The 17,952-nt window shown below is 40.8% G+C and overlaps 1 protein-coding gene across 1 annotated transcript in view; it reads right to left on the reverse strand.

Annotated features, from left to right (window-relative positions):
- Nucleotides 1–17,952, reverse strand: part of PTPN9 (protein tyrosine phosphatase non-receptor type 9) — a 78,435-nt gene that overhangs the window by 18,319 nt on the left and 42,164 nt on the right. Inside the window, exons 7-10 of the mRNA XM_056799155.1 lie at nt 16,733–17,064; nt 15,891–15,990; nt 11,230–11,296; nt 1,186–1,264 (exon numbers count right to left, since the gene is read on the reverse strand). Coding sequence (XP_056655133.1) covers nt 1,186–1,264; nt 11,230–11,296; nt 15,891–15,990; nt 16,733–17,064 — 578 coding nt within the window. The remainder of the gene's footprint in view (nt 1–1,185; nt 1,265–11,229; nt 11,297–15,890; nt 15,991–16,732; nt 17,065–17,952) is intronic.

The raw sequence follows: 17,952 nt of genomic DNA on the forward strand, positions 1-17,952 counted from the left end.
AAACTTTTTTAGCTTTCTTAATTTTTTTTTTCTGTTTGAGTTTCCTTCCACAAAAGGATTACTATGGAAAAATGTTTTACATGATTGCATATATAAAATCTATATGAGACTGAATTTGAGACTCAATATTCTTTGAAAACTGATAGAAACTTTTTACATGTAATTGGGGAAAAAATAAAATACCAAAAGAAAAGACTGCTGAACTGAATTAAGTTAAAGACTTGTTAAGAAATGACAATAAAATTATTTTATAGTGCTTGGGTATGGGCATCAAATCAGAGATGAGGTACAAGTTATAAAGCCCTGACAAATCCACCAGATTAATTTCCACTACAATTTGGCTATACCAATTCCTTAGTACCTAAGCAGAGAATTACATAGCTAACTCTCCCTTCTGCCACGGTTTTTCCTTCCCTTTCTTTTTTTTTAAGTGAAATTTTTTTCTATTTTTTCCAATTACATGTAAAAACAACTTTGAACATTCTTTTTAAAATTTTTTGAGTTCTAAATTCTTTCCCTCCTTCCCTCACCTTCCCCTCTCCTTGAGAAGGTAAGCAATTTGATATAGATTATACATGTGCACTTATGGAAAACATTCCCAAATTAGCTGAATGAAAACAGACCACAACTACTAACAATAACAAAAAAGAATGTTCAGAAAGAAGTTTGTTTCACTTTGGATTCAGACTCCTTCAGTTCTTTCTCTGGAGATGGACAGCATTTTTCATCATAAATTCTACCTCAGAATTAACTTGGATCATTATATTGCTCAGAATAGCTATCTTTTACATTTAATCATTGTACAACATTGTTGTTACTGTGTATAATGTCCTGGTTCTGCTCACTTTCTACCAGTTCACTGAAGACTCTTCAGGTTTTTCTGAAAGTATCCCTTCCAGAGTATTTCTGACCTTCATTATCAGAAAACCAAGAACCATCTCCAACATCCCTTCTTCAGGTCTTGTTCCAATATCTTGGCAAGCAACATTATGATCTTTGAAATTCTATTCTCTGGCCACATCCAACTCACCTTCCTCTTTCCCATCCCCAACTCTCCATGTATTTACCTGATATGGAATAACATCACCCAAACATATTCAATCCGTCTTCCCTACTCTGGCAGCACTTGCCTCCATCCATAATGAGGGTGGGGAGGGATGGCAGTGGTGATGAGGAAGTACTCACCGTGTAGTCATGACAATCACCAGAACCTTCTGCTCCCAGACCATGAGCCAAAAGTCATGGTAGGTGTTCTCCAAGGGACCTAAAGCAATAAAATAGAAGATGGTATATGATGTCAAAAAGTATTTCTTTCCCTCTCTCATTATTCTTCCAGGCCCTAAATATGAGATCCATATTAGCTTTCTGCTCTTATGTCATTAGTTCATCAACTATTAAGGTTCCACTGATCACTTCTGTGATGAAGATTTAGAAATCTGTTGTGCTGGTCCTTCCCTCTCAGCTAACTTCTAGTCCTACATCACCAACCTGGACGGACTTTCAAGATGATCTCAAACTCAGAAATGGAATTAGTTTTACTCCTCTGCCTCTCTTCCCTCCCTGTTGTCTCCATGCACAGATACCTCTCCAAATTTTCATGTTTCCCTCAGATATACTGGAAAGAAATCTCCTAATTCCCCAGTAGAAACTAATTCCTCCTTCTCCCTTTTATCTTTTCTTTCTTCCAAAGGCCAGGTAGTTAATAAGTCTTGTCAACTTTTTCTTTTTTATGATTCATCACTTGTTTATGTGAGTAGATGATTTGGGATTTTGGTTTTAAAAGATTACTCTATTATAAAAATAAATAATATGGAAATAGGTATAAAGTGATAACACATATATAACCCAGTAGAACTGCTTGTCACCTCTGGGAGGGGAGAGGGAAAACGGAGAGAAAATGAATCATGTAACCATGGAAAAATAGTTTTTAATGTAATTGTAAAAAAAGACTAGTTTCTCTTCCTTTTTTATTTTCTCTTCTAGCAGTACAATTCAGGTTCTCGTCTCAATCCTTTCCATCTATCCACCTCCTAGCTGACCTTGGATTACAGTTTCTCTCTCTTTTTGGTCCATCCATCCCGAACACCACCTAAAAGCAGCATTAGTGGAAAGATGAGTGGATTTAGAGTTCACATCCAACTTCTGCCAATTACCACTTGTGTGAATACTATTCTGGGCTTGAGTTTTCACATATATAAAACAAGGTGGGAAGACTAAATGTCCTCCAAGGTCCCTTTTAGCTCTAAATCTATAATCCCAGGATCAATGTTCATAATGTTCCTAAAAAAGTGCCTCTATCCTGTCACTTCCCTGCTAAAAATCACAAATGACTAAATTCTACTATGTCAAATCTGAACTCTTCTGCCTACCTTTCAAGGTAATTAAATCCTAACCCACCAATCTTATTTCCCAGTACTCCTTGAGATGTATACTCTGGGCTTAGGCTGATTTCCTCAGTGTCCTACAAATATTTCCCCTTACTCAATCTCACCCTCATCGTGGCTTAGATTCTTTCCCCTACAATGAATGTCGTCCCTTCTTCCCTCTATCTATAGATTTCCAGGTTACAACTTCTTGCTTCAGCATGATCAAGAAATCCAAGAAACCAGTATATATATGCTAATTTTGCATCAAAGAGAACAGTGACATCTTCTTTTGAGGTCCATGCCATCTATGTACAGCACCACTGTTGTTCTCACCTAACCAGCTCAACTCTGTGACATTAGCACTTGGATCCTGGTCTTTATAGTCTTCCTCTGAACCTTGTGTCATCCTAGGAACTTTCAACATTCATGGCGATGGTCTCTCTGACTAGCTGAGCACACAATCATTTCCTCAGTGCTCAGCTCTGATGACCACCTTCCCTTTAGTCACAACACACTAGGAGGACCAGACTGGAGATCTTAATCTCTATTCCAGCAGTTCTGCTTGATTTCAATGCCAAGGAACAAGATGCCCCTGCTAGGATAAACTGGTCATTGCAAATCCCATCTCCATGCCTTGGTTACTCTACACCTTCCCACCTTCCTCAGCCTCTTCTTCCCACTGATTGGAGAACTGGAGGGTGGAGCATCAGACTTCTCCCAAAGCTTTCCTTTGTAGAGGGCTGGATTTGGACTCTCCAGCTTGCCATCCACTTTCTCTCTGCAGCTCTGTTTGGCTTCAGCTTCACAGAACAAGACGTTCTCTGGTTTCCCCCCAACTGCCCTTTCCAGCTTCCTTTGGTGTGCTGCTTTACCCCATTAGATTAGAAGCTCCTTGAGAGCAAGGGTCTTCATGACCCTTGGAACAAATTGTTCTCCCACAGGCATTTGGCTGGGGGAAGTCCTCACTTGCTTGGGGCAGACATTCTCATAACTCATGGATGGTGAAGTGTGTTGGGAAGCCTTGTTTTCAGTCCTGGGTGAGCCTTGCCATACAATTTCAAAGCTTGCTAAGCATCAAAAAACACAGCAAAGCAAGGAGCTCCTTTGCCTGCTACAAATATGATTATATAACCCGAGAACTGAATCCTCACTGTCTACCCTTATTAACCTCCTAATCCTACTTCTCACAGCAACTGTCCTAAATCTAAACTGTTGACCTAATTGAAAGGGTAATAAATAGTTACGAGGAGTAATTTAAGGAGTTGCTTTTGAAAAGATATTCTCACAAAAAATGCACCAGCATCAAAAATGACTATTTTTCTTTGGTAAATAAATAATGTGAAACTTGAACGATATGTCTGTTTTACTTTGCTATGTAACTTATGTATTACACATTGTCTCTACCAGATTCTAATTAAAACCCAAAGTATAGGGATTGTTTGCTTCCACACTTTCTAACTGTGTTCCTTCTGTTACTTCATCTCTCTCTCAGCTCCTTAATGTAGTAGGTATTCCCAAGGGCTGCCCTATACCATCTTGCCATATTTTGCCATAATTCCTTCTCTGGCACTCTCATTCACTCCCACAGCTTCAATGATCATGTTTTAAAAATTAACTTAATTTTTAAAATTCTGAACTTAATAAACACACCAAAAAATAAATACTTCCATAGTGCCAATTGTTGGGGTTTGTCCTTCATTTCAAAGAAGACCAATGTTTAATGACTTGACCAAAGTCATAGGGATAGTATTGAAGGCAGAATTTGAACCCAGTTTCTCTGACACCCAAATCAGTATATAGTCTTTTCTTTATAAAGTGAAGGAGTTACAGAGTATTTTATACTTTAAAATAAATACATTAATTAATTTTTTTTAGAAAGAGTTAGAGGGGGCAGCTGGGTGGCTCAGTGGATTGAGAGCCAGGTCTAGATATGGAAGGTCATGAGTTCAAATCTGGCACCACACACTTCCTAGTTGTGTGACCCTGGGCAAGTCACTTAACCCCCATTGCCTAGCCCTTACCATTCTTCTGCCTTGGAGCCAACACATGGTATTAACTCCAAGATGGAAGGTAAGGGTTTTAATTAAAAAAAAAAGTTACAGAAGAAAAGTTTGAACTCATATCTTCTGACTCTACCGTGTATCATGAAGCCAAAACCTTCCTTGAGTGCTTTGCACACAGTATATACTTAATTATATGGTTTTTAGATTCATAGATGTTCATCCTTCTTTTTGAAAAGGACCAGTGACATCACAAAGTGATATCTTAATTTTTGGGTAAAGTGGATTAAGAGTGAGGCAGACTTGCATAAAGTCATCAGCCTCAACCTCTCCACCAGAACCATCAAAGTCCAGTGGCAACACAAAATCAGGACAACTGGTGATGGCTGGGGATGCAGTGCATGACCTGGGCTTCTTCCATGTCTGACCAAGCTCTAAGTGCTCCACAGTGCCTACTTCTCCTGCCTTCATGGTCCTTGGAACAAACTGTTCTCACCCACTCATTTTGCTAGGGGAAGTCTTTGCCTGCTTGGGGTAGACATCCCCCTGACTCATGGATGGTTTTGAGGCCTGTTGGTTACCCTCAAATCTAATTTAGCCTAGTTTTACCATAGTGTGGCCACTGAGCATCTTACAGCTTCTTGGAGCCACAAATGAGAGCTGAGTGAAAGGGGGACACCAGAGGGAAGCAGCCCTGAAAAGAGCTCAGCAAGTCCTCGTGCCAGGTGCTAGTTCTTCCAGAACACTCCATATACCCCATACCACTGAGGCACAAAAAAGATAATTACATTTTAAAAAATCAGAGACCTCTATCTCATACCACTTGCTTCTTTTTAAGAATTTAACAAATTCCTCGTTAGTTTTCAAAGTCAACTATCACTATTATGCAAAAGACTTTCAAATCAATAATGTTTAATTCAGCCATCCCCAATTACCTTCATCACAGGTCCCTCAAACTCAGTGTACCCACAAGGGAGTTTACGACCCATTCCATCACACCAGCTCCTCTTTTGGCTTTACCTTAGCTTCATCTTTAGCCCTTCCCTCCCTCTCACCTTTCATCTGCAGTTACCAAGTCCTGCGGAATCCACCTCTGTAATAGACAATCATCCTTCACCCATATCCCTTCTCTTCCTGCGGCCAACACTTTGGTTTAGGCTTTCATTTCTATCCACCTGAATCATTCTTGCAACATCCTTTACTTGGATCATGCAGTGACTTCCTAATCACTCAGGCTAGTTTCTTTTTATCCCCACCTGACTTTTCCATAGCTTCTGACACTGATGACCACCAAATGTTATTAGCCTTTGACTTTAGAGAAATCGCACTTTCTTGCTTCTTCTCCAGAATCAGGAGAAGGACATAGCACCAAGGACTGAAGAGGTATGTTATAAAGTATTAAGAAATAATATTATGACAGAGTCCTGGCCTGAAGCCTTGGTTTCACTGTAATTGAAGAGCGAGACAGTCTCTCTAGAAGAGACATCCCGGACAGACGCCTGAAAGAGGAGTTGAAGAAAAGTCACTAACATTGAGAAAACTAGATAGAACACAATGATCTTAGAAGTGATAAAAACCTTAACTGGGTTGTATCACATGGAGGAGAAAAAAGGAAACAATGACAACAGAAACTGGAGAGACAAATTCAATGGAAGATGGCAAATAGGGGTGAAGCGAATAAAGAAAAGAGGAGAATTAAAGAGAATAAACTATTCTTGGGGAAAAGATGGAGACATGGGGCTGGACAGAGGAGTAATTAGATAAATATGAAATAGGGTTAATGGTAAGACTCAAATACAAGTCGCTGATAATTCCATATTAATTCAAAAGGAGCCCACCAGTAAAGTGCCTTAGGCATTTGTGTTTGATCCTATGCAATTTAATATTTTAACTAATGACACCAAATGTACAGAGGTGATACAAGGCTTTTTGGTTGGGGGGGCCTGGGGGAGCAGGGTTATGGTAGCTCTCTTCAAGTATCTGAAAGGCGCTGACTGACAAGAAAAATGGATTCAATTTGTTTTGTTTGGCTCCAGGGTGCATAACTGGAAGTAAAGGGTTAGAAGATGAAAGAGGGAACTTTAGACATTAAGAAAAACTTCCTAACAATTAGACCTACCCAAACAGGTGATAAACTGCAGAGGTGGTAGGTTCCCCTCACTGAAGATCTTCAAGTGGAAGCTAAATGATCACTTTGGGGCCATGTTAAAGTAGGGAATTCTTTTTTGGGGGGTAGGAGTCAGACTACAAATGGTCAGAAGTCCCCTCTAACTCTGAAATTCTGTGATGGCTGTGACTCCAAGGACTTCAAAGCAGGGTGCAAAAGTGTAATGCTATCAACAGGGGGAAAAGGTAGGGGAGGGGGTCAAATTTAGAGATGAGTTTCTTCTTGGACATACAAAAATTTTAAATATTGGTAAGTCACCCACAAGCGCAGAACTAGAACTCAGTGGAGACATTCACAAAAAGATAAAATGTAAGCCATAGAAGTAGATGATATTACCAAAGGAAAAATTAAACAAAAAACAGAAGGACAGAGCTCTGGGGATACCCACACTAAAGGTGGGGGAATAAGAGGATGGGTCACCAAAGGAGAGCAGGAAAGAGCAGTCAGGGAATCAGGGGGACAACCATGAAAGATCCGGGTCATAAAAATCACAGAAGAGAATATCCAGAAGCAAAGGGAGGAAATCAGTGGGGTCATATACAGTAGAAAATTCAGAAGGGAGGATGCCTAGAAACAAGAAAGTTTATTTGGCAATGAGAAGGCACAGAAACTGTGGAACTATTAGGGATATTAGAGATCTAGTCCAACTCTCTCAGTGTAGAGATGAAGAAACTGAGACCTAGAGAAGTAACAGAGCAAAGAAACATACAGAGATTGAAGGCAGGGATCAGGACTTTCTGACTCTAATCCCAATAACCAAATGATTCTCTCTATGTCTTGTCAACTTAGGAGACATAGAAAGCTCTCAGAAATGAAAATTGGAGGCATTAAGAGAAAGAATTCTAGTAGGTCAAAACAATGGCATAAAACTCAAAATAGAAGCAATGGGGCCACTTAATCAGACCTAAAGATCCCTCTTGGGCCATGGGTGGACTTAAAAAACACATGCACATACATGGATGCACACACAAATTAGCATTATCTATATCCTACTGTATTTTTTATTTAATTTTTTATGATCCTTACCTTCTACCTTATGATCGATACTGAGTATCAGTTTGAAGGCAGAAGAGAGGTAAGGGCTTGGTAATGGGGGTCAAATAACTTGCCTGGGGTTACACAAGCTAAGAAGTATTTGAGGCCAAATTTGAACCCAGGACCTCCCATCTCTTGGTCTGGTTCTCTTTCCACTGAGTCATCTAGCTGCCCCCATTTTTATTTTTTTCAATATTTCCCAATTCCATTTTAATCTGCCTTAGCTATACTAGTCCTGATATAATGAAGAATATTATTTAACACTTCTGGGCTAAAGGGACCAATGTAGTTGTACAGGGAACTGAGATTAAAGAAGAAAAGAGGACCAAAGAAGGGTCTAATGTTTGAGGTAGCTTGAATAATACCTGAAGGAGAGAAGGCAGAGCTGCTCAGCTCTTAGGCTTCCCTTTTCTCTGCTAAGGAAAATGATCTTTGGACTGGAAAAGAAAGTACAAAAATGGCTACTAGGGAGTTGACACCCAGTATATGGATAAGATGATAGTGAGAGCATCTGCTATCCTAGAGCAATTCAAGTCATCAGGTCTGTGGGATGCCACCCAGAGTACTAAAAAGAAAAGTTCAATCTCCTTAAGTGGGGATTTATTTCATTCTTTGTATTTGTAGCCCTTGCACCCAGCACAGTGCTAGCACATAAGTGGGCACTTAATAAGTTTTGAATGTTGATGGCTAAGTCAGTAATCTTTATAAGGCTGAGGATAACTAGAAGATTAGAAAAGGGGAAATTGCCTGATTTTTTTAAGTAAGAAAATACAAGCAATAAACTCTAGGCTGGTGAGCTTGCCTCCAATTTCTGGCAAAATTCTAGAGTAGAGGATGGAGGTGGTTAGCAAACACCACCTTGAAAAGGAAGTGACTTCCGAAGGACAGATCAGACAGAAGAGTGTCTACATGATGACTCACATCCCATAAACAAAAACATTAAAAGGCAGCTGAGATCCGATGGGCTGCAATGACTAATCTGAGCTCCCAGAAGAAGAGATGAAGCCAATCCCCAACACTCTCCCCTCACCCTGAGATCTCCATCTCCCTCTGTGGAGACAGAGCCAGTCCTATGGTCAAAGCTACCACAGGCAGCTGTGCTTTGTTCTGTTTCCTTCGAGAGAAGGGCAGATTCAGTAGTGGAGCCCAGAGGAAGATAGAAATTATAAAATGGCGGTAGGATTAAAAACAAAAGGCAGCAAATAAAACTTTACCAAAAAAAAACAAACCAATTCTATGTCATGCCAGTTTTTATTCTCCTCAATGACAAGGTGACTAGATGGGTAGATTAGAGGATTCTGAAGAGTATACCCAGATGTCCTACTGTTGAGAAAAAGATGGTAACTAACATCAGGTCCCCAGGACAGAAGTGGCTAGAGGGCTCACCCAAAAGAATAGGCATCAAAGTCTGGACCTGACTTGGAACAAAGCCTCCTCCAGCTCTCAGGAGCTCTGCATCATTCATCAGTAATGTAGATTAAAAAGCATTTATGTAATTATCAATTTGGCATGAGGCTGGGAGAAATAAAATTAACACCCTAAATGGAAAGAGATAGAATCCAAAAAGATCTTGATGGTATTGGACTCTTGGGGTAAATTGACCAAGATAATACTAGTTCCCATTTATATTTATATGCTTGATAGGGTGCAAAGCAACAGATTCAAACACATTCTATCTCACATGTTCTTCATGACCCTGGGAGGCAGGTATTATCAGGTCCATTAGAGAGGGAAAAGATGAGGTTCTGAAATGTTAAGATGAAGTAGTATGTGCAGGGGCTGGACTTGAACACAAGCTCAGGAGCTCCTACCGTAGTGTTTCGCAGGAGATGGAAGCTCAAAATGTAATAGGCAAATATATAATTTCACATTCAGGTTGTAAAAACTGATTTCTGAAGTATAAGATGGGGGCGCTGTGGTGAGGAGGCAATTCATTAGAAAAAGGTCGTTCATAAGTTATACCCTCCACTATAGTCCACAACAAGGGCAGCTCACACAGTTTCGAGGAACAATGTGCCCATGTGAGGGGGAGACTCTACCACACTGGTCAGGAAGACTGGTTTTGGAGCAGGGAGCGACCTTTTAAGAAGGACCCCAATAAGGGGGAGAGAATCCAGAGGGTCTCAAAGTTCATTCCATACACCTGAAGACATGGGTATGTTCCTGTTCTCCAGGATCCCAAGGGGAGCTAAACTCGTTCTCCTTGGCCCCAGGAGCTACTAAGAAGTAAGTCTAAGCTTGGGGCCAGGAAAAACTTCCCAACAGAAAGAGAGGTCCAAAAAGCTTGGGACAAAGTAACAAGCTCCCTTCATGGGAAGTCTTGAAGTCAAGACTGCTTGTGTGTGGTTGGGGATGTTCTAGTCAGATATGACCTGAACTGGCTGGTCCTTTCCCACTCCCATTCAGAGCTCAGGAGAGACCTCAGTCTTCTCAGGAATAGGCAGAGGTGGAAAAATAAATAGGGACAAAAAGGAATACACCTTTTCAGCAGCACATGGCACATTCACAAAGATTGACCATGTATTAGGGCATAAAAACATTGCAAACAAGTGCAAAAGAGCAGAAATAATAAATGCAACCTCAGATCACAATGCAATGAAAATAATAATTAGTAAGGGGACATGGAGAGGTAAATAAAAATTAATTAGAAATTAAACAATACAATTCTCCAAAATCGGTTCAAGAACAAATCATAGAAACAATAACTTCATTAAAGTGAATGAAATCTTAGAAAAATTAGAGTTAGTAGATATGTGGAGAAAAATAAATAGAGACAAAAAGGAATAGGCAGAGGTGGTGTTAGGGTTAGAGCTAGAGTGACTAAGTCAGAACTGGAAGTAGAGCCATCTGATGAGAAAAGAGGATGAGGGGGGAAGGAGCTGAGGAGACAACAGAAGATCATACTAGCACATCCCCCCACCTTTTTCATGACTCTGGCTCTGTCTTCTAGGGGTCTTCTTTACACAACCTCCAACTCTACCTTGGGTTATTTTAGGACTGATGACCCCCAAAACTCTGCCTTCTCAGTTCCTCAAACTCAACTCCCAGGACTTCAATCTCTCCTCTCCTTTAGACACCCATAGGGATACTTATACCTCGGACTTTACAATCTCTCAAACGTAGTCCATCTACAATCCTAAACTCTGGAAATTCCTAATCATAAATATTCAGTCTTCCCCACAGCTTCCCTCCTCCTACATCCTCATTATAACCTCAGGTCCCTCTGTCCTTCCCCTGTGTTTCCTAGAATCCCCATTCTGGCTTTTTCCCTCAATCTTAAGCTAGTCATTAGCTTTTTCCACTATATAATTTACTCTCAAATCTTTCAGCCCACTTTTTCACACCTTACTAATAATTGCCAACCTTGGACTACTACGACCATCTGCTTTCTCTGCTTACATTACAGAATATTCCAAGAACCAAGTATTAGCTTACTAATTGAAAAAAATCTAGAAATCACCATTCCCTGTCTTTTCTGCCCCCCCAATCCCACCAAGAAGCCATAATTTTGATCTCCCACAATATCTCATGCATCGCTCACTCCTTCCTCGGATTCTACATAGTTGTTATGGATGGCACAGAGCAGATGACTGTCCAAGGAATCACCAAGATCTCCCAAAGCTGACTGAGAACCAGGTATACATCACAGACTCCAGCTTACCTTGTGTGCCAATATAAGCATTCTTTTGCTTATAGCCATCCATGAAACTGGCATTAATGTAGTCTGTCTGGAAAGAAAACAGAAGAAAGAAAGCTATTGAGTTGTGCACAGAAATATATGGGGATGGGGGCAGGAGGTAGACAGATGACATGATGAACAAGCAGTCCAGACCCAATTCATAAAATGATAGAAACCCAGTGATGGACCTTGGGTCTAGTTTAAGCTAGCATAGAATGAAGTACAGGTAATTTCTTCCATGGTAGGCTTGTCACTTTCCTGAAAATTCTGCATTCAGTGAACTAAAAGAGAAAAGGGAGGGCCAATTTCAAGCTACCCAATTCTAATGAATTTCTGGATCCCATTTCTTGTCTTCTGGGGATCTAGGTTCTATTAGGTCTAAGCAAGGGGAATAGCAAGCCACCAATTCAAGTGGGTGGTTATCACAATTCTCCATCTTAATATTCATAAATATAAAATGGGTACGTGGCAAAAAATGCCTATCCACCAATGGACACATCCAACCATACTCAATGTCCAAAATATCAAAACCAGAGAAAAGAGGAGCAGTAAGAAACTGAGGCACAGACTTCAAGTATATCCAGCCATCAGAAAGAAAGAGCAATTAGCAAAGACAAGAATTAAAGACTTTTATCTCTGTCCATTACCAGGCAAAATTCTAAACTGATTCCTAAAACCCAAACAAAATCCTATCCAAGGTCCTTCTGCTGCATGCACCTCCAGTAAAGCCCAATCACTCCAACACTATCATTCTTACTTCAGCATAATGCCTGATGATGCCCCCTTATATCTTTTACTGCAAAAGGGGAGGATCCCTAAAGGCACAATGCTTAGGAATTTTGTATCCAACTTAAAGCTGCCAGTCATGAGGGCAGAAAGAAAAAAAAGGATAGAGAAGAGTGGCATTACCACAGAGCTATCATTTCAGTAATTCCAATCCAGGAAAAAAGCCTTCCTCTGACCCTGCAACACATTCAGGTACCACCAAACTCTGGGGATAGCAAAATGACCAGCTGCAGCCTTGCCACCCTCCTCCTTACCAAGCTAATGACTAATAGGAGACTACAAAATTAGTCATCACCTAGTCAGAACTCTACTAATCTACCCGAATGGTTCCTACACATCCCACTTCCCTCAGAACACACCCTCCCCCAACCCAAGGTGGTCAGGAGCTGTCCAAATCCTGCCTGGTCTCTGACCTACCACTTGGAGAAGAGAGACCATAAACCTACCACCCTAAAAACCAAGGCAATAAAAAAGAAGACAAATGTGTGTGTGTGACACCTCTGCCTCTGCTATCCCCTTACACACACACACACTCCTCCCATGGTGAGCAGATTATGCTAGTACTTGCCTAGCATTCTTTAAGTATCCATCTCTTTGGGACACAAATGAAGAATAAAAATGATAGTGAACAATTGAGTATGCCAGGAAAGAGAAGCCACAAGGCACACAGCTGCTAGCTCCATTTTGTACAGAATATCTAAGAAATAATGTAAAGAGGCTGCCAGGAGGCACAATGGATAGAGCACCAGGTCTGAAGTCAGAAGGATCTCGGTTCAAATTTGGCTCAGATACTTTCTAGCTAGGTGACCCTGAGCAAGTCACTTAACCCCTTTTGCCTAGCCCTTTCCCTTCTTAAAGTTGTTATTAAGACAGAAAGCAAAGGGGGCAGCTAGGTGGCTCAGTGAATTGAGAGCCAGGCCCAGAGACAGGGGGTTCTAGGTTCAAATCTGGACTCAGATATTTCCTAACTGGGTGACCCTGGGCATGTCACTTAACCCCCATTGCCTAGCCCTTACTACTCTTCTGCCTTAGAACCAAAACACAGTATTAATTCTAAGAAGGGAGGTAAGGACTAATTTTTTTTTAAATACAGAAAGTAAGGGTTTAAAAAGAAAAAGAATCTAGAGACTTTCAAGTTGTAAGATGAGATTCCATTTACTAACTCTGAACTTTGTATTATTCTCTGATCTAAGCAGTCCATATGTAGAATCCAGCACCCTTGTGCTCTTTAATAGCTGAGAACCTCTGGAAATTAGAAATATTAACTGAAGATTTTGGAATGGGATGATGGGACTCAGAAAAGTCAAATATTCAACCTAATATTGGCTGGAATCAACAAAAATTTTGGCTAAGAATTCAAAATTCCAGGAGTAAAAGAACAATTTGTGGGGAAAAGACTTACTGGGATAATTAAACTACACCCTCTGCTTATATTCCCAGCAATCAGACAGGCCAAATGTTAGGAAACAATTTTTGGGTTAATAACCAGAGGATAACAGACTCACTGGTTTTTCTCTAAAGGAGAAAAGTTTTAAATTAATCCAAAGAAAGCTGGGATGAGTTCCACAGTTCCTCACTGACACAACCGAACAGCAGATAGGTGGTTATTTAACCAAAATTTTACATTCCCAGGACTGCTCTGATTCACAGACTTGTCTCTCTCACAACACCATAGGAATTGCTCATTTCAACATAATTTTGAATCACAGACACAGTTTTAGCTTCTTTGGAGATGAAGGTGATATTATTGGCCTACTACTTATCCAAGAAAAGAGATGAATTTGGACTAAGCCAGCCACATTCTCTTCCAGTCCTTCTGGTAAATAAGGGCACCCATTTGCAAATCAAATGGACAGTTAAGAGAAAAAAATCATAGCTGTGGAGTAGAGCTAATCAATTCACACTGGGATCAAACCTATGATCTCAATATAATTACCACTGTGTTCTGTCTGTCCTCTAAGCCTGGAGTATTCTCCTTCCTCTCTTGGAATTTCTGGCTCCCTTCAAAGAAGCAAAATGTAAGAGAGAGTTAAGAGTACTGGACTTGGAGTTCAGAAAACTTGAGTTCAAATTCTGCCCTAGATATTTGTTAGCTGTGTGACTGTGGGCTAATTTCCTTTACCCTCTTATCAGCCTCAGTTTCCTTATTTGTAAAATGAGGAAAATAATAGCACCTGTCTCACAGGGTTATTGTGAGAATCAAATGAGTTAACATATGTACAGTCCTCTGCAAAACTTACATTTCTATAGAAATACTGGCTATTGTTATTAACCTCTCTCCTCTCAGACTCCTTCAGAGCAAAAACTTCTCAGAGCACAACCTCTCAGAGCAAAACCTCTCGAACTCCTCCAGTCCTCAGACCCCGCTATCTTTAAGGAAACCATCCAAGTTCCCTCCCCTCAGTTCTCACATCTACCAATCACTGTCCATGTCTTCCCTGTGCCAATGGTGGCTCTAGCTTAACCCAGGACTGCCCAGAGGTCTGCCCCTTTGCACATGTCTGTTGAAGGTCATATTCTCAAATAATTAAATCTTGATCCTTTGCTGCAGCCCTTCCTAAATCCTTTTACTCTGAGTAGGGTGGAGATTGTAAGTTCCCAAGACCTGGTTCTGTCATTCCAAGTATCTCTATTGTATTAATTCTAAAATCAATCATGACTCAAAGAACTTCCTGTTCTATGCTTAAGCATAGGTCAAAGCCCTTTCCATTGTTTAGCAAAAGGTTTCTGTCCTAAAGTAGTCTTAGGTAGGGAGGAGAAAGATCCTCCCGTGCCAAGGGGGTTCACATTCCAATAGAGATCTTACTATTAGTAGGAAATTTTTTCCAAGTATGAAATTTTCCAATGGTGAAATTTCCAACATTCATAAGTCTAAGAAATTTTAAAGTTTACAGAACGAGATGCAAGCAAGCACTCCAGGGAGCACCAATAGGGAAGTGGCCAGATTTCTCTTGCCGACTATATATCTTTGTTTCACCTCAGCAGAACATAAGCTTCTTGGGGGCAGGACCTTTTTTTTTCTCTCTTTGTATTTCTGATAGGTAGCAGAGCACCTGACATAAAGAAGGTGCTTCATGAAGATGCTTGTTGAATGAACTCCACACTAACCCAATCAGTCACAAGCATCACTCCTACAGGGTAAAAAGGAAAATCAGAGAACTGTGAGCTCTCAAATGACAGTAATAATAATAGCATTTATATAGCACTTACTGTGTGCCAGGCATTGCGCTAAGTGGTTTTTTGGTTTTGTTTTTTGTTTTTTAATAGAAATGCTTACTTTCTGTCTTAGTATCAATTCTAAGTCAAAAGAGAGGTAAGGGCTAGGCAATTAAGAGTTAAGTGACTTGTCCAAAGTCACACAGCTAGGGAATATCTGAAATCAGATTTAAACCCAGGTCTCCCTGACTCCAGAACTGGCACTCTAACCACTGTGCTGTCTAGCTTCCCCTGTGCTAAATGTTTTATGAATATCATCTCATTTGATACTCACAACAATTCTGATGGGTAGGTGCCACTATGATCTCCATTCTACAGTTGAGGCAGACGGAGATTAAGTAAACAGCTAATAAGTAATTTGTCTGAGGTCAAATCGGAACACAGGATTTCCTGACTCCAAACCCAGCACTCTATCATTGCTATCTGAACTGGAAGAGTTATCTAAAATTTGATTTAATTCACTCATTTGATAGATGAAGCCCTGATGTCCAGAAAAGGAGAGACTTGCTAAATGTTAAACAGTTGAGAGTAAAGCTCAGCCTAGACCCTAAGTCTCCTAATTAAGTGTTCTGTGACTCACTTTGGAGTGACCTGGTCATCCCTTGACTGTTTCTAAAAGGGAATTCTTTATCTGTTGTTACCTGGGAGATACCACTCCCCTTCGAAGAGGTCAACTTCACTCGGGTTTGGTCCAGGCACGGTACATCGCCATATCGGTTTTTCTCCAAGTTACCTGGTGACCTGGAGGAAAGAGTAGACAAACAAAAGCCAACATAAAGGGCCTTAAAAGACTACAAAAAGCCAGTCATTAACAAACATTTCTTACTAACCAGATCTCAAAGAGAATTCAGATACTTAGTCATTTCAAATTTATTCTCCCTCCTGTTTTCAGAAGGAATTTGGAGAAATTATAAAATTAAATACACATAAACTGAGATCATTTAAGGCAAAAACAGAAAACCAGCTGAAAGGACCAAATAAATAAATGTTACCTGTTGCCTCTCACTATTATATATGAGCCCCAGGCAAAAATAAGGCCCCATTAGCAGTGATTGAAAGGGTCTCCTTGTAAGAAACCCCCTGAATCCCTTCATGTGGGACAGAGATTGAAGACTGTAAGGAGCTTGTGTTCATGCAGTTCAAGTGAGGATCACAGGAGTGATTCACCAATAAAGATGGCAGACAGGAATATCATTGTTGGGTTCAGATTTAGCTAAGCCAAGCAATATAGCCTCCTGACACCTTCCTTACAAAGAACAAAGCCAAGGCAGAGGGAGCTTTTAACTGAGGACAGTTGTAGTATCACCCAGCATAGACAAGAGCTCTCAGGATCAGTAAAAGTCAGCACTGATGATACATGTGCCCACTTAGCTGGCATCCTTCCCTACTAGCAGGGACAATGTCTTCACCAAAGCAAGAGTGAGCCCTGGGAGAGCCCCACAGAAAGAACTAGGAGGAGGCACAAGTTGGCGTAGGCACTCACATGGAACAGTGGAATGTGCCAGCCAGGTTCTCCCGGCGGATGTCCTCATACTCTTCATAAATCCCCCTCTTCTGACTGTGGTTGAAGTGCTCCACAAGCTCCATGATGCTCATGGCCTGAGGGCCCGGGATGTGCACTGAGTCGCAATTTTCCACAGAGGTAGTGAGGGACAGTAAGATAATTTCATCAAGAGGATCTAGGTAGCCATTCACTTGAGGTAGGAACTGGAAGTTCCAACTGGTGAGGTCCAACTTTATATACCCTCCCAGGCTTTCAGGAAGGCACTCCCGGGGCAAATGCTGGGTCAGCTCACTTGTCCTCATTATCTGAATCTGGATGGGCAAAAGGCATGAGTACAGTGAGATGGACAAACAAATAATGAATAAAGACTTCTACTCATGAGGGAACTGGGAAACCAAATGGGGTTTACATGAAATATTTGGAACACCGGAAAAGGAAATAAAGTGGGTTTCATTTGTACTGGGCCAAAGCCCTCTGATGTGTCCAGCTATGACATCTGGCCTGCCAAGTCTAACAGCATATTCATCACTCTCTAGAGCAGTAGGAAGGCAGTAGTTCATTTCTTAAGGATGATTTGGGTAAGAGTTTCTCATCTCCCCAGTCTCCTCAGACTGGCTTCAATGGTATCCATCTATCAACTCCATATGGTTTGCATTTACATAGTTAGCATTTTAAAGGTAAGAAACATTTTGATCAACACTGCTTTATTTCATCAAGCAGTTCTCTAAAGGTGAGTGTTATAAGGGCTATTATCTTCATTTTAGAGGTAAGCTGGCTGCCCAAGGTGATAGGAAGTGGAGAAGTTGAGTCTCAAATCCAGGCATTTCTGATTCTCTGTCTCCTTTAAGATTAGTCTTTGTGAGGCGAGACAATCCAGAAAAAAATGTTGGAACTGAGGATCAGAAGGCTTTGGTTCATTTCTGAGGTTGGCCACTACCTGCTATTCAGCTTTGGTCTGTCCCATTTTGTTCCTTGACTTTTAGTATGTCAGGCTATGAAATAAGAATGAAAGCTTCTCCTGCTTGTTACATGTTTAGTACACCACATAGAAAGTGAAGGAGGCCATGTCTCAGAAGCCTTCTGAATCATCTCGGCAACAATTCCTCTCTGAGTCACTGGGTCTCAAAGCAGCCTAAAGGATGCCTTTGCACACTATATAGTCAAGGCAAAAATGATCTTGTAAGGCAAGAGCCCACCTT

The sequence above is a fragment of the Monodelphis domestica genome, chromosome 1 (assembly GCF_027887165.1).
Source record: "Monodelphis domestica isolate mMonDom1 chromosome 1, mMonDom1.pri, whole genome shotgun sequence".
In the NCBI taxonomy this organism is placed as follows: Eukaryota; Metazoa; Chordata; class Mammalia; order Didelphimorphia; family Didelphidae; genus Monodelphis; species Monodelphis domestica.